The sequence below is a fragment of the Macrobrachium nipponense genome, chromosome 19 (assembly GCF_015104395.2).
Source record: "Macrobrachium nipponense isolate FS-2020 chromosome 19, ASM1510439v2, whole genome shotgun sequence".
NCBI classification, from domain to species: domain Eukaryota; kingdom Metazoa; phylum Arthropoda; class Malacostraca; order Decapoda; family Palaemonidae; genus Macrobrachium; species Macrobrachium nipponense.
The window spans coordinates 65127415-65149986 of record NC_061088.1 but is presented as its reverse complement, the minus strand read 5'-3'; the positions used below and the strand labels follow the sequence as shown (position 1 = coordinate 65149986).

The 22572-nt window shown below is 38.8% G+C and overlaps 2 protein-coding genes across 2 annotated transcripts in view; one reads left to right on the top strand and one right to left on the bottom strand.

Annotated features, from left to right (window-relative positions):
* The window catches only part of LOC135217703 (26S proteasome non-ATPase regulatory subunit 12-like), a 431722-nt gene that overhangs the window by 296861 nt on the left and 112289 nt on the right, over positions 1 to 22572 (top strand). The window lies entirely within an intron of this gene.
* Positions 1 to 22572, bottom strand: part of LOC135217684 (uncharacterized) — a 214439-nt gene that overhangs the window by 176450 nt on the left and 15417 nt on the right. Inside the window, exon 2 of the mRNA XM_064253654.1 lies at positions 289 to 488. Coding sequence (XP_064109724.1) covers positions 289 to 488 — 200 coding nt within the window. The remainder of the gene's footprint in view (positions 1 to 288; positions 489 to 22572) is intronic.

Genomic DNA, 22572 nt, shown 5'->3' with positions numbered 1-22572 from the left:
ATTAATATTAACTATGTAATTACTGTGTAAGTCACTTATATATAAAAGTAAAAATTATTACAGCCAATTCAGACCAATGTACAAACCAATGTACAAGGGCACAGCATGAAGAATTCTGACAAGAATGTAAACATTCCAGTGGCACCTAGAGGGAACAAGGTGATTACAGTGTCCATCTAGGTCAACCAAGCATTATGCTTTTATTCTCAATGCTGAATATACCTAATGGTGAGATGATTTAACCTACCTTTAACAGCAGTTTTACCCCAAATAACTTTGAATTCTTACCTCCGGCCTTTGGTTGGAACTGAAGGCATTAATATTGGACGACCCAACATAGCTCCTGGAGTATACAAATTACTATTTTTGCGAGATGGGAAAAATGATTTATTCTGCAGCGAAGGGGGAAGATCACTTGAAATTTTCAAGTCCGTAAGTGTCTCTGAAGTTTCATGTTCACCAGCACTCTCAAATGCATCTTCCTGGGCCTGTGGTAGGAATAATGCAAAGCTATGATAGGAATAATGCAAAGTTATATGAGTAAACATTAATGTTAGAATTTGATTGATACTCATAATTTCAAATTTTTTTCATACACTGGAGAAACACATAGCAATTTATGATAAGCATTATTATAAAGATGAAAAATGAACACGGAAAAATTATTTGGATACTTACCTGCAGTTAAAGTTAGCTTATATCCCCCCATGCCATTAGGTGCAATCAGCATTAAAAATGAATTAACCCTTAAACGCCGACTGGACGTATTTTACGTAGAGATATATTGTCTGTCGGGTGCCGACTGGACGTATTTTACGTCGACACGCGAAAGTTTTTTTTTAAATTCGCGGAAAAATACTTATAGGCCTACCAGCCTAAAACTTTTGAATCACGCGCCTTGGGGGATGCTGGGAGTTCACGGATCAAGGCGTTGTTTTGTTTTGAAGCGTGACCCAGGTGCGCATGCGCGATATCCCTTCTTCTCGCTCCAGCCAGCATCAGTAGCGCACCATCCAAGAGCGATCTTTCGTGAAAAGCGTGTTTTTCTGGACTTGTGCGAGACTTTGAGAATTTGTATTGCTACAGGACATTCGTAGATATGTCTCAACGACGTGTGAACCGTGAAAGGCGCGTTTTACCCGTCGGAAGGGATCGTGTAAGGCGAGTTTTGGACCTGGATGCTGGCGAGGGGCCAAGCACCCAGCATGACCCCGCGCCTCAAGGCTGTTCTGTGCAGCCACGTGTGGCTGAAAGTGTTTCAGGAACACATCGTATGCCTTTGGTTATCCCTAGGAAGCATGTGGGCGTCCTTAGGGGCATTCGTAGGCATTTAGGAGGCCTCCAACCAAGGGACATAGACGAATATCTTTCGGAGCTTGATCGGGAACATGTCGCAAGTCCTCATTTTGATGGCGGATGGTCATCGAGTGATGAGGACATCAGTCCCGATGAAAGTGAGGATGAATATTTGCCCCCAATGTCCGTTCGAGGCTCACATCCCGAAAGTGAGCTCGAATTCAGTGGGTTCAGTGCTTACGAGGGGGAATCTGAGGAGGAGGGGGAGGGTGGGGATACGGGCTCAAGTTTTATCGCAGAGGACGATACAGAAAGTGAGGGCCTAAGTGAGGGTGATGGGCCAACGGGGGGGGGGGTGGGGGGGGGAGATGTGCATCGTGCCCACACGCGTGCGCTGTGCACGGGCACATAGAAGGTCGGCTCGTCGCGCCAGCCAAGGTGAAGGGTCAGGTCAGTCGTCGGAGAGTGACGGAGGGGTGGGCGGGCGGAGGACCCCCACCCCTCCTAACATGCACCCCTTCACGGCAACCCCTGGGATGACCGTACCAGTACCCCTGACTGTTTTGGGGTTCATCCAGCTTTTCCTGACGCGGGAATTGCTGGAATACCTGGTACACGAGACGGTGGACTACGCTCGGTACTGCCGGTATGAGCTGAGGACGACTTTGTCGTATTACTGGCGGGGTTGCAACCTCATTGACATGGCGCATTTTTTGGGGCTCCACATTTATTTTGGTATGACACCTGCTGTCGACGTAAGGCAATATTGGAGGAGAAATTATTTTTTATGTATGCCGAATGTGCCTGGCGTTATGTCCCGTGATAATTTCCTGGCTTTGGACAGGTACTTCAACGCCTTCAACCAAAGGGCCATACCCCGGAATAACAGTGATCGCCTCATTTTAGTGCGTAGAGTGTTGGATTATATCCGTGAGCGGTGTAGTAATCTCGTGATTCCTGGAAAGAACCTGTCTTTGGATGAGGGGATGATGCCTTACAAAGGACGTCTTAGTATAAAAGTGTATAACCCCAAGAAGCCAAAGAAATACGGTGTGAAATTCTTTCTCATTACCGAGGCCAACACTGGATACGTTGTGGACTTTTCAGTGTATACCGGGGTCTTCTCCACGCTGCGTGACACTGTATTCAACCTTGTGGGACGTTTCCGTAACCAGGGATATCACCTGTTTATGGATAATTATTATAACTCGGTATCCCTGGCCCAGGAACTGTATGAAGCAGGTGTTCACGTCAGTGGTACCCTTCGGTTGGTGCGTGGGGCCCCGAATGTCCTCAAGAGGTTCGCTAATCATCTGCAACACCTGGCAAGAGGAGAGACAGAGTGGCGGCGGAAGGGCGCTGTCTTCGTCACTGGTTGGAAGGGTGTCCGACTGGCCCCAGATTACGACGAGTCATTGAAAAAAAAAAAAAAAAAAACCCCAATCCCAAAGAAAGAGATCGTACAGCGGAAGAAGACACGTCGACAGGGCCGAGTTGTGTTTGAGGAGTTTCGTACCGAGCGGCCTACTGTCATTGGGCACTACAACAGGCACATGGGAGGAGTTGATCTCTTTGATCAGCTCATCCAGTACTATCCCTTCGCCAGGAGAACCAGAAGGTGGACACAGAAGCTCCTCAAATACATCCTTCAGTTGGCCCTCCAAAATGCCTACATACTGTACTGTGGGTACCGCGGTGACAATCTTCGAGGTTGACCCCACATACAGTCCCTAGAGGTAGCCGGGAATGCCCTCATCAACTTCGATCCCGATGAGTGGCCTTCCATAACTGACCCCCTGCCCTGAGCTGCAGATCTGCCCCTAGAGGAAAGGGCAGATAGGAGGGCCAACTTCGCTCGACCTGCCGCCGCCCCTGCTGCCGCCGCCCCTGCTGACGACGCCCCTGCTGCCGCCGCCCCTGCTGACGACGCCCCTGCTGCCGCCGCCCCTGCTGACGACGCCCCTGCTGCCGCCGCCCCTGCTGCAGCCGCCCCTGCTGACGACGCCCCTGCTGACGACGCCTCTCTTGCTGCCGGCCCCGCCATCACCGCTTCTCGTCGGGTAGTGGACCCTGCGTGTCGGCTGCAGCCAGGGGAACACATACTGGAGACCTTAGAAGGGCGAAGGCAGAAACGGTGCCGGGTGTGCCTTATGAATGGCAGAAGGAGAGACACCCGGTTCTTCTGTCGTCTCTGCAAAGTTGCTCTTTGCAGGATAGGGGAGTGTGACCGAAAGTACCACACTAGGTCATGTTTATTGAAGTGCGCCCCCTAAACCGACAGCGGAGGGCGCACGGGGCCGCCGGGGCAGGGTCCATCAGCAGTAAGGGCGCGCATCTCCCTCCTCCACCTGTACCTCGTCATGTCGAGTGGAAAAAAATGCAAGACTCTTCAATGGAGGAGAGAAAACAAGAATAGAACGAAGAGTCAGGATTACGAGTGAGTATTCTGCATTTATTTTATATTTATTTTTATATTTATTACCATTTTTTATATATCCGTATCTATGCATGATAAAATAATAATAAGACATTTCATTGTATGTGAAAAGAGAAGTGTCACCTGCATTCCTTTTATTTATGTATTGGTACCAGAATCGAAGAATGTAATATATATATTTTACTATTGTTATATATATATATATATTATAAGTATATATATATATATATATATATATATATATATATATATATATATATATATATATATATATATATATAGATATATATATATATTATATATATATATATATATATTGTAAATATTTTTTTTTTGGGGGTAAGCAAATTACTTACAGTCTAGTAATATTCAATCATTTACCTTCACTTTAAAACAAATTGCAAGTCTCTAGAACAATATCTCGATTTATGGTGAATATTTGAAAAAAATATTTTTTATTCTTCGCGCGCCGATTCTCGGCCGAAAATCTCCGAAACTCGGTGTCACATTCTCCTAATATTTGTGCCTTTTCATATTACGCTTATTTTATAGTTTTATATATGGAAATGTGCGCAAAAACATGCACAATATAACAAAAAATATTGGAAGGTTGTAGCATTTCTCATTTTTGAAATATTTGCATATAAAGTACGATAAGTACGAAAAAACGATCATTCAAACTTTGACTCAACCGAAAGTTTCAAAAAAACGCATTTATAACATAAAAATCTTACAGTCTAGTAATATTCAATCATTTATCTTCATTTTAAAACAAATTGCAAGTCTCTAGAACAATATCTCAATTTATGGTGAATTTTTGAAAAAAATATTTTTATTCCCTCCGCGCGCCGATTCTCGGCCGAAAATCTCCGAAACGCGTAGGTCACATTCTCCTAATATTTGAGCCTTTTCATATTACGCTTTTTTTTAAAGGTTTATATATGGAAATGTGCACAAAAACATGCACAATATAACAAAAAATATTGGAAGGTTGTAGCATTTATAATTTTTGAAATATTTGCATATAAAGTACGATAAGTACGAAAAAAACTACGATCGGTCAACTTTGACTCAACCGAAAAGGTCAAAAAACGCATTTATAACATAAAAATCTTACAGTCTAGTAATATTCAATCAGTTATCTTCATTTTAAAAAATATTGCAAGTCTCTAGAACAATATCTCGATTTATGGTGAATATTTGAAGAAAAAAAATTTTTCCCCTCCGCGCGACGATTCTCGGCCGAAAATCTCGGAAACGCGTAGGTCACATTCTCCTAATATTTGAGCCTTTTCATATTACGCTTTTTTTTAAAGGTTTATATATGGAAATGTGCACAAAAACATGCACAATATAACAAAAAATATTGGAAGGTTGTAGCATTTCTCATTTTTGAAATATTTGCATATAAAGTACGATAAGTATGAAAAAAACTACGATCAGTCAACTTTGACTCAACCGAAAAGGTCAAAAAACACATTTATAACATAAAAATCTTACAGTCTAGTAATATTCAATCATTTGTCTTCATTTTATAACAAATTGCAAGTCTCTAGAACAATATCTCGATTTATGGTGAATTTTTGAAAAAAATATTTTTTTCCCTTTGCCCGCCGATTCTCGGCCGAAAATCTCGGAAACGCGTAGGTCACATTCTCCTAATATTTGAGCCTTTTCATATTACGCTTTTTTTAAAGGTTTACATATGGAAATGTGCGCAAAAACATGCACAATATAACAAAAAATATTGGAAGGTTGTAGCATTTCTCATTTTTGAAATATTTGCATATAAAGTATGATAAGTACGAAAAAACTACGATCGGTCAACTTTGACTCAACCGAAAAGGTCAAAAAACGCATTTATAACATAAAAATCTTACAGTCTAGTAATATTCAATCATTTATCTTCAATTTAAAACATATTGCAAGTCTCTAGAACAATATCTCGATTTATGGTGAATATTTGAAAAAAAAAATTTTTATTCTGTCCGCGCGCCGATTCTCGGCCGAAAATCTCGGAAACGCGTAGGTCACATTCTCCTAATATTTGTGCCTTTTCATATTACGCTTTTTTTCAGAGGTTTATATATGGAAATGTGCGCAAAAACATGCACAATATAACAAAAAATATTGGAAGGTTGTAGCATTTCTCATTTTTGAAATATTTGCATATAAATTACGATAAGTACGAAAAAACTACGATCGGTCAACTTTGACTCAACCGAAATGGTCAAAAAACGCATTTGTAACATAAAAATCTTACAGTCTAGTAATATTCAATCATTTATCTTCAATTTAAAACATATTGCAAGTCTCTAGAACAATATCTCGATTTATGGTGAATATTTGAAAAAAAATATTTTTATTCCGTCCGCGAGCAGATTCTCGGCCAAAAATCTCGGAAACGCGTAGGTCACATTCTCCTAATATTTGAGCCTTTTCATATTACGCTTATTTTAGAGTTTTATATATGGAAATGTGCGCAAAAACATGCACAATATAACAAAAATTATTGGAAGGTTGTAGCATTTTTCATTTTTTTTATATTTGCATATAAAAAAAAATTTTAAACAAAAATTCGACATTCGGTAAACTTTAACTCGTTCGAAATGGTCGAAAACTGCATTTGTAAGCTAAAACTCTTACAGTATCGTAATATTCAATCATTTTCCTTCATTTTGAAACAAATTGCAAGTCTCTATAACAATATTTCGATTTATGGTGAATTTTTTAAAAAATTATTTTTTTACATCCTCGCGCTACAAATTCATGCATCATTTTGTGATAATATTTTCTCTGTGTTGCTTTTATCGTTTTACAATGTGTTATATATCAAAATGATCGCAATTTAGTGCACATTACAACGAAAAAAAAGTAACTTGTTACCTCTAACCGTTTGGCGCACAGCGCGATTTGAATACAATTATATATGAAATTTCGTTTTTGCGCTATCATATATCGCATTATTTATATATGATAATGATAATTTCTGATGGTTGCATACTAAACTTCAAGCAATGACAAAAAAAGGACCCAAAAATGAACTCTTAATCTTGAAAACTAAGCGTGCCGTGATTTTTTGAAAAAAATATTTTTTCCGTTTACGCGCTCACTCTCAAACCCCTCCGGCACACGGGAGTCATTTTTTTATTTACCGCTTCGGCGTTTAAGGGTTAACCGGTTTTCCAGCAAGTGGTATTGGAATGTTTAAGTCTTGTCCACATTCTTCTAAACTACCCACTAAGATGTGGGGAGGCTGGGTGGGTTTTCACTTTAACAGTAAGTAAACATCCAAATAACTTTTACTGCATCATTATTAAAACAGTTAACTGAAACCCGTGCTGATTAATGGCTCTCATAGGGCTGGCCTGAAGAACTGAAATGAAATGGAGTACCAGGTCTAGGCCATAGGACAAGCACTGGGACTAAATGATGAATGAAAAGTGAAATTTTAACAATATGTAAAAAAAGCATATGCTTCTATTCTAAAACACAAGCATACATCAATACACTTGCTCTTGTTTCCTTCTGCAGAATAAAAAAAACTTAGTATGTAATGATAAAAATTAGAATACTGGTTAAGATTTTTAAAATTCAGATTTTTTTATTTATTAAATGGCCTGTGGGCTTTTGTATTTTCAATAATTACTTTTTATATTTTATCAATTAATTTGCAGTTTTGAAAGCTGATAACTGATGGTTACATTTTAGATATTCACATTATACATGTTTAATTCTTATGGATTATGAAATTTAGGTCATGAGGACCACGAGCCGAAACCCATCAGGATTATTCAACGCCCTAATGAAAATGGAATAGATATAAATTAGTATGATAAATTATGAATAAATGAATGATAACAGTGTTCACATATGAACATAAAAAATGAAAAATGATAGAAAAAACTAATAAGAAAATAAATTGAAATATTATACAGTAGTACCTCGAGATACGAAATTAATCCGTTCCGAGGCGCCCTTCGTATCATGAGGTTTTCGTATCTTGGACCACATGTTACATGTAAAATGGCTAATCCGTTCCAAGCCCTCCAAAAACACCCCAGTAAATTTCATAATAAAGCTAAATTGACCTATAAACAATGAATTGCTACAACAATTTGGACCATTCAACACCTAAATTAATAAAAAAAATGCAAAATATAACCTGTAAATAAAGTGTATATTAGTGTACATGGATACAAGAAATATACTGTACATAAAATGTGGAAGCTTACCTTTCGAGTGAGGCTACGTACATACGTAACTATCCAAGGAAGATTTCTTCTGCCTACTTTTCACAATGTTCCTGTGTGAGCCTTTTCGGGGGGTGTCTTTTACAAATGATTGCACTTTATGAAAAGCAGCTTTAATTTCTGCCGTTTTTTTTCTTTTGTACATATGTACGTACATACACTTTAAAAAACATACGTACACAATGTTCCTGTGTGAGCCTTTTCGGGGGGTGTCTTCTACAAATGATTGCACTTTATGAAAAGCGGCTTTAATTTCTGCTGTTTTTTTTTTCTTCTTTTTTTGATTTTTAACTTTTTTTTTTTTTTTTTTTTTTTTTTTTTTTTTTTTTTTACTTTTGTAGGTTTTTATTTTTTATTTTTTTTATTTTTACAGAATTTCAACTTTGTTTTTTATCACTTGGTTCTTTTTTTGCACCTCATGACTGTTGGCCCTGGTGTCCATCAAAACCCTGTTCAACCAAAGCTCTCTCTTGCAAACTGATTTTTTGGGTACTGAATGTTCGGCTGCTGACCTTCAACATAAACTGAAGTGCCTTGATTATACGTACACTACATACTGGTATGCATGTTGTAAATGATTGGTCTACACCCTCTGTTCAGCAGGGAGTGGAGATTCTACCAACCTTGCAAAGTTTCCAGTTATCCCATGAGAGAGACCTTGATCACTTATCCCATGTGAGAGATCTTGGTCACTTTTTTTTTTTAAATAACGTACACATTGACGATCCCGAAAACGAATACCGCGTGCGTACTATAACAATGCTGGCACCGAGTGGCCGAGGCACGCCACCACGTGTACATAGTAGATGCATGATGGGAGGGACGCTGGCCAATAGGAGTGAAGGATTTCATGGCCGCGACTAGCATCAGGAACCAATGGGAGAGCAGGAGGATGGTGGCGAGTCTACTAGTACTAAGATGGCTGCGCGCGGCGCAGTTTTCAAAATTGTTATCTGGGTGAATCTCAGACTTTCAGAAACCTTTCGTATCTTGAAAACTTTTCGTATGTAGAGCCGTTAAATTTTTCGTATTGGCTTTCGTATCTCGAGTTTTTCGTAAGCTGAGCCTTTCGTATCTCGAGGTACCTCTGTAAATACAAAATCTATACTTTATAAAATAAAAATTACTAAAATCTTTACTAAATATACTGAAATCATATCTTATCAAAATAACCAGATTCTTTCACATAATCCATAAGGTTATCTACCTCAACACCATCATTTAAAATTTCTAAAATAGTCTTCCCAGCTATTAAGTACTTCACCCCTAGGCAATTAAATCTACGACAAAACATCAGCAAGTGCTCAATGGATAGCTGACCATCACAGTGAGCACAAACTGGGGCACTGGCTCCCTCTAAAATATAACTATTGGTGAAGCAGGTATGGCCAATCCTAAGCTGTGTTAGGATGATTGCCAATCTTCTGATGCAATTAAAACCTGAATTCCAAAAATCAATACTTTTCCTAATAATTGTGTACTCCCTATTTGTGGATAAAATAGGGGAAGTCCATCTCTGCTGCTATTTCTTATGGATGTATCTTCCAATAACTGGATGCATATCAAAATGTGGTACCTTCTTAGTTAAGAAATCACATCTTGCAGCCATTTCGTTCCCTTCTATACCAGTGTGCCTAGGAACCCAACAAATCTTAACTATTATTACTATAAAAGTAGTTTAACCAGTCCACTGAGCTGATTTTCAGCTCTCCTAGGGCTGGCCCGAAGGATTAGATAAAATGACAAGTCTAGCCCTTAGGCCAAGAACTGGGACCAAATAGGTCATTCAAGATAAACTGAAAAAACTGCACAAAGGCAAATGCTTTTATACTAGAACACTCACACCCAATAAATACATTTACTCATGTCCCCCATACATACATACTAAAAAGGTTTACTGAAAAATCAGAATTAGTTAAAGTAACTTTTTGAAGGCATATCAAAAATCAGAATTAGTTAAGTAACTTTTTGAAATTTTGTTTTAAAATTCACTAAACACTAATGTTTTACATTTTATCAATTAAATCACAGTTCCTCAGAAAAGTCAAAATCGGAACTACTGACAATGTAAGAGATTCTGACAAAATTTCTTTTATTGGTTTATTTCCAAAAGTAGTCATACTTTGGACTCACAATACATGTCTGACAGTTACAAACACCTTGCACTCTGAACACTTGGGAGCAGGGATGTGTGGGCTGCTCATCAGGTCCCCATGTGTCAGACGAGTGTGGCCTATACAGAGGCGAGTGAGGATTACTTGTGCATGTCTCTTTCTCTGATATACTGTATTTATTAACATAGTTTTATTTGCTTTATTATTTTCAGTCTCTTAATTCCATACGTTTTGTCATTTATCTACAATTATAGTTTTTATGTATCTCATATAATCGCTTTTAGAGATGTTTACGTCATTTGCTTTCATCATGTGGACTACTGCTTTATCAGCCTATTCATTTCCTCTTATCCCCACATGAGCAGGGATCCGACATATTTCAATATCTTCCATTTTTATACAATTTGTGGTGTTCGAATTTAATTTGCTGTACAATATTTTTTGGATAGTAACTCTGAACAGCTTCTATAGCACTTCTTGAGTCGCTAAAAATCACAAAATTATTGAATGATGTTTGCTTTATAATTTTGATGGCTACTTTGATTGCACAAAACTCTGCTGTGAAGACTGAGGTATTATTGGGTATAGAAAATTGATGTTTTGTTCTGGGATATAACTGCATATCCTACTCCATGTTGCTATTTAGACCTATCGGTATATATTGCATAATGTGAACTATATGTGTAACTTTTTGATAAATATTTCAAGTGAGTGCAAGTCTTTACTTTAATCAAAGTACAATGGGCTGGTAACTTTACTATCGGAGGTACTTGTATATTTATATTTAATGACTCAAACAGTCTATTAGTTCTAACTGGGAAAGGTGGTGAATGATTGTTTATAAAGACATCCCTTAGCTCAAATAGATTTTTTGTTGGTGAATCACATGTCTTGATTCTTAACGCACTTTTCATGGTTATAATTCTCTATGGAGGGACAGTGCCAGTTTGCTACATTCAACTTGTACAGAGGAGACTGGTGAGGATCTAAATACATACTCCTGTGCATATTCTTAGGCTTTCGTTGTGAATTGGGTCTAATATTTTCAGTGCTGCTTCTGAAGCTGACCCATATATTTCACTTCCATAATCAATGATTAATACTAACACTGTTGCTTTATACAGAATAGTAAGAGTATGTCCATCAGCTCCCCAATTTGTATGCGATAGTTTAATTAGATTTAATGCTCTTTTGCATTTCAATTTTATGTAAGTTATATGGGCTTTCCAGTTCAGTTGTGCATCAAATATCAAACCTGAAAAATTTGCAGTTTTGCTAATTGGTATATTATAGTTTCTCATTTCTAATTCTGCTCCACCTTTTTTCCAAATTTTACTTTTATAAAACATGACAGCTTTGGGTTTTTTCTACAGAAAATCTAAAGCCTACTGATGAGGCCCATTCATCTATTTTATCATATTTCTATCAATTATTCTTTCTGCATGTTTTATGGGCTTTCCAGTTCAGTTGTGCATCAAATATCAAACCTGAAAAATTTGCAGTTTTGCTAATTGGTATATTATAGTTTCTCATTTCTAATTCTGCTTCACCTTTTTTCCAAATTTTACTTTTATAAAACATGACAGCTTTGGTTTTTTTCTACAGAAAATCTAAAGCCTACTGATGAGGCCCATTCATCTATTTTATTAATTTCTATCAATGATTCTTTCTGCATGTTTTATGCATAATGCTCTATAATATATGGCAAAATTATTTATATACAAGTTACTTTTAATTCCGACCTGTAGCATGTTACTGATGTCGTTAATTGCCAATGCAAACAGAGTACCACTAAGGACACTACCTTGTGGAATTCCATTTTCAAGTGGAAATATTTTGGAAAAAATATTATCTATTCTCACCTGAAAAGAGCAATGTCATAAAATTTTCAATAAATTCAAGAGGATGGCTGCATACGTTATTATTATGTAACGATTTTAACATTGCATACCTCCATGTAGTGTCGTATGCCTTTTGAATGTCAAAAAAGACAGCTATTGTAATTTGTTTTTTTCAAATCCTCTACGTATATGGTCTTCCAAACTACACAGTGAATCTATTGTAGACCTATTACGTTGTGAACCAAACTGTGTAGGACTTAAAATTTTATTTTCACGAATGTGCCAAGAAAGTCTTGCATTTACCATTTTCTCCAATAACTTGCATATACAATTTTTGTAAAGAGATAGGGCTATAATTATTCACATTAATAGCGTCTTTTCCCGGTTTGGGTATAGGAATTATTATTGCATTTTGCCATTCATGTGGAAACTAAGTTTTGGAGCCATAAATGATTGTAAAATCTTAATAAGTACGATAGTGCCAAAGGTGCTAGGTGGCAAATCATCTCAAAGTAAACATCATCACCTCCAAGGGCAAATTTATTGCTATACCTATTCCATATTGAATTTCTTATCATAATATATATCTTCCTTTATCTCAATATTAAGTATAATAGATTCTGCTTTGTTTTTTACTTTTTTAAAAAGTTTTAGATTTTCGTCACTACTTTTGGCAAAACTTGCCCCAAGTATGTTAACCCTCTTACGCCGACTGGACGTATTTTACGTCGACATTTTTTGTCTCTCGGGTGCCGACTGGACGTATTTTACGTCGACATACAAAAGTTTTTTTTAAATTTGCGGAAAAATACTTATAGGCCTACCAGCCTAAAACTTTTGAATCACGCGCCTTGGGGGATGCTGGGAGTTCACGGATCAAGGCCTTGTTTTGTTTTGAAGCGTGACCCAAGTGCGCATGTGCGATATCCCTTCTTCTCGCTCCAGCCAGCATCAGTAGCGCATCATCCAAGAGCGATCTTTCGTTCAAAAAGCGTGTTTTTTTTTTCTTTGGAATTGTGCGAGACTTTGAGCATTTGTGTTGTACAGGACATTCCTAGATATGTCTCAACGACGTGTGAACCGCGAAAGGCGCGTTTTACCCGTCGGAAGGGATCGTGTAAGGCGAGTTTTGGACCTGGATGCTGGTGAGAGGCCAAGCACCCAGCATGACCCCGCGCCTCAAGGCCGTTCTGTGCGGCCACGTGTGGCTGAAAAGTGTTTCAGGGAACACATCGTATGCCTTGGTTTCCCTACCCCATAGGAAGCATTGTGGGCGTCCTTAGGGGCATTTGTAGGCATTTGGGAGGCCTCCAACCAAGGGACATAGATGAATATCTATCGGAGCTTGATCGGGAACATGTCGCAAGTCCTCATTTTGATGGCGGATGGTCATCGAGTGATGAGGACATCAGTCCCGATGAAAGTGAGGATGAATATATGCCCCCAATGTCCGTGCGAGGCTCACATCCCACGAAAGTGAGCTCGGAATTTCAGTGAGTTCAGTGCTTACGAGGGGGAATCTGAGGAGGGATGGGGATACGGGGGTCAAGTTTTATCGCAGAGGACGATACAGAAACTGAAGGCCTAAGTGAGGGTGATGGGCCAACGGGGGGGGGAGGGGGGGGGGGGGGGGGGGGGGGGGGGTGTGTAGAGTGCCAATATCGTGCCCACTCAGGCACGTAGAAAGTCGGCTTGTCGCGCAGCCAAGGTGAAGGTCGGTCGTCGGAGACGAGTAGTCCGGACGGAGGACACCCCTCTAACATGCACCCCCTGGGCTCACCGTACCAGTACCCCTGACTGTTTTGGGGTTCATCAGCTTTTCCTGACGCGGGAATTGCTGGAATACCTGGTACACGAGACCGGTGGACTACGCTCGGTACTGCCGGTATGAGCTGAGGACGACCTTGTCGTATTACTGGCGGGGTTGCAACCTCATTGACATGGCGCATTTTTGGGGCTCCACATTTATTTTGGTATGACACCTGCTTTCCGACGTCAGGCAAATATTGGGGGAGGAATTATTTTTTATGTATGCCTAATGTGCCTGGCGTTATGTCCCGTGATAATTTCCTGGCGTTGGACAGGTACTTCAACGCCTTCAACCGAATGGCCATACCCCGGAATAACAGTGATCGCCTCATTTTAGTGCGCCCAGTGTTGGATTATATCCGTGATCGGTGTAGTAATCTCGTGATTCCTGGAAAGAACCTGTCTTTGGATGAGGGGATGATGCCTTACAAAGGACGTCTTAGTATAAAAGTGTATAACCCCAAGAAGCCGAAGAAATATGGTGTGAAATTCTTTCTTATTACCGAGGCCAACACTGGATACGTTGTGGACTTTTCAGTGTATTCCAAGTCTTTTCCACGCTGCGTGACACTGTATTCAATCTTGTGGGATGTTTCCGTAACCAGGGATATCACCTGTTTATGGATAATTATTATAACTCGGTATCCCTGGCCCAGGAACTGTATGAAGCTGGTGTGCACGTCAGTGGACCCTTCGGTTGGTGCGTGGGGGCCCCTGCCCCGAAATGTCCTCAAGAGGTTCGCTAGTCATCCACAACCACCTGGCAAGAGGAGAGACAGAGTGGCGGCGGAAGGGCGCTGTCTTCGTCATCTGTTGGAAGGGTGTCCAACTCGTCCCCATGATTACGAGGAGTCATGAACCCATCCAAGAAGAGATCGTACAGCGGAAGAAGACACGTCGACAGGGCCGAGTTGTGTTTGAGGAGTTTCGTACCGAGCGGCCTACCGTCATTGGGCACTACAACAGGCACATGGGAGGAGTTGATCTCTTTGATCAGCTCACATCCAGTATTATCCCTTCGCCAGGAGAACCAGAAGGTGGACACAGAAGCTCCTCAAATACATCCTTCAGTTGGCCCTCCAAAATACCTACATACTGTACTGTGGGTACCGCGGTGACAATCTTCCGAGGTTGACCCACTTACAGTTCCTAGAGGAAGCTGGGAATACCCTCATCAACTTCGATCCCGATGAATGGCCTTCCATTACTGACCCCCTGACGCGAGCTGCAGATCTGCCCCTAGAGGAAAGGGCAGATAGGAGGGCCAACTTCGCTCGACCTGCCGCCGCCCCTGTGATGACGCCCTGCTGCCGCCGCCCCTGCTGACGCCGCCCCTGCTGATGACGCCCCTGCTGCCGCCGGGCCCCTGCTGACGCCGCCCCTGCTGACGCTGCCGCCGCCGCCGCCCCTGCTGACGACGCCTCTCTTGCTGCCGGCCCCGCCATCACCGCTTCTCGTCGGGTAGTGGACCGTGTGTGTCAGCTGCAGCCAGGGGATCACATACTGGGAGGCTTACAAGGGCGAATGGCAACAGAAACGATTGCCAGGGTGTTGGCCATATGAATGGCAGAAGGTAGGAGACACCCGGTTCGTTTTCTGGTCGTCTATGCCAAAGTTGCTCTTTGCAGGATAGGGGAGTGTGGACCGAAAATACCACACTAAGATCATTGTTATGGCATGCAAGACCCCCTAAAAACCGACAGCGGAGGGTGCACGGGGCCGCCGGCGGGTCCATCAGCTAAGGGTGCAAGGGCCCGCGTCTCCCTCCTCCACCTGTACCTCGTCATGTCGAGTGGAAAAAAATGCAAGACTCTTCAATGGAGGAGGGAGAAAACAAGAATGGAACGAAGAGTCAGGATTACGAGTGAGTATTCTGCATTTATTTATATTTATTTTTTGTTTTATATTTATTACCATTTTTTATAATAGAACCGTATCTATGCATGATAAAATAATAATAAGACATTTCATTGTATGCGAAAAGAGAAGTGTCACCTGCATTCCTTTTATTTATGTATTGGTACCAGAATCGAAGAATATAATATATATATTTTAGTATAAAAAAAAAAAAAATATATATATATACACACACACATATATATATATATATATATATATATACGTGTATATATATATATATATACGTAATATATATATACGTTATATGATATAGTATATATATATATATATTATATATATATAATAATATATATATAGATATATATATATATATATATATTGTTTTTTTTTGGGTAAGCAAATTACTTACAGTCTAGAAATATTCAATCATTTATCTTCACTTTAAAACAAATTGCAAGTCTCTAGAACAATATCTCGATTTATGGTTGAATATTTGAAAAAAATATTTTTATTCCCTCCGCGCGCCCCGATTCTCGGCAGCGAATCTCCGAAAATGCGTAGGTTCACATTTCTCCTAATATTTGTGCCTTTTTATATTACGCGTTTTTTTAGAGTTTTATATATAGAAATGTGCGCAAAAACATGCACAATATAACAAAAAATATTGGAAGGTTGTAGCATTTTCTCATTTTGAAATATTTGCATATAAAGTACGAAAAGTACAAAAAAAACTACGATTGGTCAAACTTTGACTCAACCGAAAAGGTCAAAAAACGCATTTGTAACATAAAAAATCTTACAGTCTAGTAATATTATCAATTTTCATATTCACTTTAAACAAATTGCAAGTCTCTAGAAACAATATCTCGATTTATGGTAAATTTTTGAAAAAAAACATATTTTTTTTTTCCCTCCGCGCGCCGATTCTCGGCCGAAAATCTCCCGAAACGCGTAGGTCACATTCTCCTAATATTTGTGCCTTTTCATATTACGCTTTTTTTAGAGTTTTATATATGGAAATGTGCGCAAAAACATGCACAATATAACAAAAAACATTGGAAGGTTGTAGCATTTCTCATTTTTGAAATATTTGTATATAAAGTACAATAAGTACGAAAAAAACTACGATCGGTCAACTTTGACTCAACCGAAATGGTCAAAAAATGCATTTGTAACATAAAAATTTTACAGTCTAGTAATATTTAATCATTTATCTTCACTTTAAAACAAATTGCAAGTCTCTAGAACAATATCTCGATTTATGGTGAATTTTTGAAAAAGATTTTTTTTTCCCTCCCCGTGCCGATTCTCGGCCGAAAATCTCCAAAACGCGTAGGTCACATTCTCCTAATATTTGTGCCTTTTCATATTACGCTTTTTTTAGTTTTTATATATGGGAAATAAAGTGCGCAAAAACATGCACAATATAACAAATAATATTTGGAAGGTTGTATTCATTTCTATTCATTTTTGAAATATTTGCATATAAAGTACGATAAGTACGAAAAAAACTACAATCGGTCAACTTTGACTCAACCGAAATGGTCAAAAAACGCAATTGTAACAAAAATCTTACAGTCTAGTAATATTCAGTCATTTATCTTCACTTTAAAACAAATTGCAAGTCTCTAGAACAATATGTCGATTTATGGTGAATATTTGGAAAAAAAAAAAATTTTCCGTCCGCGCGCCGATTCTCGGCAGCGAATCTCCGAAACGCGTAGGTCACATTCTCCTAATATTTGTGCCTTTTCATATTACGCTTTTTTTAGAGTTTTATATATGAAATTGTGCGCAAAAACATGCACAATATAACAAAAAAATATTGGAAGGTTGTAGCATTTCTCATTTTTGAAATATTTGCATATAAAGTACGATAAGTACGACAAAAACTACGATCGGTCAACTTTGACTCAACCGAAATGGTCAAAAAACGCATTTGTAACATAAAAATCTTACAGTCTAGTAATGTTCAATCATTTATCTTCACTTTAAAACAAATTGCAAGTCTCTAGAACAATATCTCGATTCATGGTGAATATTTGAAAAAAAATATTGATTCTCGGCCGAAAATCTCCGAAACGCGTAGGTCACATTCTCCTAATATTTGTGCCTTTTCATATTACGCTTTTTTTAGAGTTTTATATATGAAAATGTGCACAAAAACATGCACAATATAAAAAAAAATATTGGAAGGTTGTAGCATTTCTCATTGTTTTTATATTTGCATATAAAAAAAAAAATTAAACAAAAATTCGACATTTGGTCCACTTTAACTCGTCCGAAATGGTCGAAAACTGCAATTGTAAGCTAAAACTCTTACAGTATCGTAATATTCCATCATTTACCTTCATTTTGAAACAAATTGCAAGTTTCTATAACAATATCTCGATTTATGGTGAATTTTTAAAAAAATTATTTGTTTACGTCCGCGCGCTACGAATTCATGCCTCATTTTGTGATAATATTTTCTCTGTGTTGCTTTTACCATTTTACAATGTGTTATATACCAAAATGATCGCAATTTAGTGCACATTACAACGAAAAAAAAGTAACTTGTTACCTCTAACCGTTTTGCGCACAGCGCGATTTGAATACAATTATATATGAAATTTTGTTTTTGCGCTATCATATATTGCATTATTTATTTATGGTAATGATAATTATTTTCATTTCTGATGGTTGCATACTAAACTTCCAGCAATGAAAAAAAAAAGGAGCCAAAAATGAACTCTTAATCTTGAAAACTAAGCGAGCTGTGATTTTTTGAAAAAAATATTTTCTCCGCTTCCGCGCTCACTCTCAAACCCCTCCGGCATACGGGAGTCATTTTTATATTTACCGCTCCAGCGTAAGAGGGTTAATTATTTTGAAGAGATCTAAAAATTTCTTTCCATTATCTAATATAGCTTGTCTGGTTAGTCTAATGTTTGTTCCATTTATTTTTCTGAATTTTTCCCATACTTTTTCAATGGATGTTTCACTTGTTATTTCTGACACAAGATCTCCGAGATATTATTTTACCTTTTATCAATTTTTTTTAAATTTAGCTGATATTTTATTATATAAAGGTTTTAATGCATCTATTTCTAATATTAAAATTATAATTTTTAATATATTTTCTTCTATGAATGGTTTTTATTTATTAACTTTATTGAATCTTCTGTTTAGTTATCTAACCTTCTTGCTATAGTGTGTTTTTCTCGTACTAATTCAGATAAATCATATGAACACCAAGGGACTTTATGTTTTTTATTATGGGGTTTTGAATTAGGAAGAGTTCGGTGTGATGGCTCTCTCATCTGTGGTGAATGCTCAGAGTTTTGCAATATCTGGAAATGTTGATCATAGCATTTCATGAAAATGCGCGTGTAAGGGGTTGCTTTCTGGCAGTGTCTGGTCGATTGAATAGTTGCGATGGGAAAATTCCATAACTATGCATATTGCATTTGTTGGGGGAAAACGCGGGGTTGTGTATATCATGCATATATTATATGTTTTGTGATAGGGAAGTTCACTTGTCATTATCTTTTTAAAATTTTTTTTCCCTTTTCCTATGAGAGATGTAATTCGGGATTAAGCTTTAAATAGCATTTCTTTTTGGACGGGAGATGTAATTTATCGGGGTTGTGATTTGCATAAATGGGCGTTTGACATTAAGTCTCATTGAGATTAATTATGTAAGCAGTGAGGGGTTTTTGCTGTTAAACATTGGAGAGATTTTTACTGATTTTGTGGGTTGCTGTAATATCAGAGCTTGAGAGAACATTTTTGATTTTTGAGTCTGGTCTTGTTACGTGATTTTTTTTCTTGGGCTCGTTACTTTTCTCCTTTTTTCTTTTTATTACTTGTGAGAATTCGAGTTTGAAATGTGAGTGCAGAAGTCCGTGGAGTTACTGTAAGTTCTGGATTGTGTGTGCTGATGTGTGAGTTTGGAGAATTGAGTTAGAGAACTTAATATTTTCTTTGCTGAGTTGTGATAATTACTTATGATTTAGTGGTCATATTAAATGGAGTTAATTGGGACACGTTCAGTTAGTATTTCTGAATTTTTGAGGTCATTATTTGATAGAAGTAGTATGTCTGGGGTTAATTTTCTTTTTTGATTGACCGATGACTTGACTGACATACTTAAACACCATAATCGTCGTTCCCCGACATTAGCAAGATGCCCACCAGCCATGCAGAGATGTTGCTGTCGTTTGCCAAGGCACTTACGAGAGTTTCTACAAGTCTACAACTTACGAGAGTTTCTACAAGTCTACAGAGTTCTACAGAGCTTTTGGGTTTACAGAAGCCGTTGGATGTTTTCCACAGGGAGACATTTTGCCTTCCTACAGCTTGGTAAGTCTGTGCAGGAAGTCGCAGACAAAGAGGGACATTCAAGAAGTCCAAAATGAGAAAATTTATACGCCCAAGTGTTAATGGAGATGAGCCATGATAGACATTACTTTATAATGCCAGAGACATGCAGTTACTACAGAGGTACCTCGAGATACGAGCAGCCTAACATACGAGTTTTTTGAGATACGAGCCAGAGCTCGGGCCATATTTTCGTTCAAGATACGAGCCCAAATCCGAGATACGAGCCGTGTTTCCGGAGTGTCCCGCTAGTTGGCGCGCAGGGTCGAGCATCATCCGAGAGCATCTCTCGCTCACTCGCACGTGTTACCCGCTTGAATCAAAGAGTATCTTGTGCGCTGTACTCTTTTTTGCTTGATTTTTGCGTGATTACTGAACTTTTTTGTGTTATCATGGGGCTGAAGAAAGTGAGTGCTAAGGACAATGGTGACAGGAAGAAGAGGATGATGTCGATAGAACTAAAGCAAGAAATAATAGAAAAACATGAGCGTGGCGCACGAGTGATTGAACTCACAAAGATCTATGACCGTAGTACATCGACAATTTGTACGTTATTGAAGCAGAAGGATGCCATCAAGAGTGCTACAACAGCAAAAAGAACCACAATTCTTTCCCAATTAAGGACAAATATCCACGAGGAAATGGAGAAGCTTCTGCTCGTGTGGGTGAAAGAGAAGGAGTTGGCAGGAGATACAGTGACGGAGACGGTAATATGCGAGAAGGCACGGAGTATTTATGCCGACTTAGTGAAGAAAGAAGCATCAACTTCTAAAGAGGCATCAGAAGAAGCGTTTAAGGCAAGCCATGGCTGGTTTGATAATTTTAAGAAGAGAACTGGCATCCATTCAGTGGTGCGAGTGCAGACGTGAAAGCAGCCAATACGTACATCCAAAAGTTCGCTGCGCTTGTTGCGAGGGAAGGCTACATCCCGCAACAGGTGTTCAACTGCGATGAAACGGGCCTATTTTGGAAGAAAATGCCACGGAGGACTTACATCACAGCAGAGGAGAAGATGATGCCAAGCCATAAACCCATGAAGGACCATCTGACCCTTGCATTATGTGCAAATACTAGCGGTGATTGTAAAGTGAAACCACTGCTAGTTTATCATTCGGAAAATCCTTGAGCCTTCAAGACGCACAAGATACTGAAAGAAAAATTGCACGTTATGTGGCGCGCCAATGCTAGGGCATGGGTTACACGGCAGTTTTTTACTGACTGGGTAAATCTCATCTTTGGCCCTGCAGTGAAGACGTATCTGCAAGAAAATAAACTCACAATGAAAGCATTGCTCATCCTTGATAATGCTCCAGCCCACCCACCTGGTCTTGAAGATGATATTCTGGAGGAGTTCCAGTTTATCAAAGTTCTCTACCTCCCACCCAATACGACTTCAATCCTACAGCCAATGGATCAGCAGGTCATTTCCAACTTTAAAAAGCTGTACACGAAGCACTTGTTCCGCCGCTGCTTTGAAGTGACGGAAAACATAAATCTAACCCTTCGAGAGTTTTGGAAAGATCACTACAACATCGTGATATGTCTACGTATCATTGACTTGGCATGGCAAGGGGTAACAAGACGAACGTTGAACTCTGCATGGAAAAAGTTATGGCCTGATGCTGTTGCAGAAAGAGATTTCGAAGGGTTTGAGCCCGAGACCGAGCAAGAAGAGTTGGAGGAGATTGTATCTCTCGGAAAGTCGATGGGTCTGGAAGTAGATGAGGGTGACGTCAACGAACTCGTCGAAGAACATGAGGAGGAACTCTCAACTGAGGAGTTGAAGGAGCTGCAGATGATGCAACACACGAAGGTTCTGGAAGAGATTAACACGAGTGAGGAGGAGGAAGAGCCAGAGGAAGTGATTTCTACAGGTGAAATTAAAGACATGCTGGCAATGTGGGAAAAGCAGTCAAATTTCATTGAAAAGAAACACCCAGAAAAAGTGGCAACTGGTCGTGCTTCAGCGCTTTTTAATGACACTTGTTTGTCACATTTTCTAAGCATTTTGAAAGGCAGGCAAAAGCAAAGTTCTTTGGATACATTTTTATTGAAAAGAGCTGCGAGTGAAAGTACAGAAAGTGCAGCCAAGAAGGCAAAAACAAGTGATAATTAAATTTACGTAAATGTTAAGCTTAGTTTAAGTTTAAAGTTAAGTGCATTGTTTTAAGTTTTTTCTTTCATTTGAAATAAGGAAAGTGTAGTTTTAATTTTAAAGTTACGAAAATAGTTTTAAGTTCTAAAAAAGTGCCGTTTACGTACGTATCTAGAGTGCCTACATCCCTTCCCCCCTCCCTCCTCCTCGCCGTTCACCTTCGTTAGCCGCACTCGTCTGTCTCCAAAGTAAGACTATTATGCTAAATAACTCTTTTATTTCTTTATTTCATAGTTTGTTATGTATTTGTTAATTATACATGTTTATTTGTTATTTAAAAACATATCTTTATTCATAATTTACAATGGTTTGGGGATTTTTCATAGGTCCAGAACGGATTAAATTGAATTCAGTTATTTTAAATGGGAGAAATTCGTTTGAGATAAGAGCCGATTGACTTACGAGCTCGGTTCTGGAACGAATTAAACTCTTATCTCAAGGTACC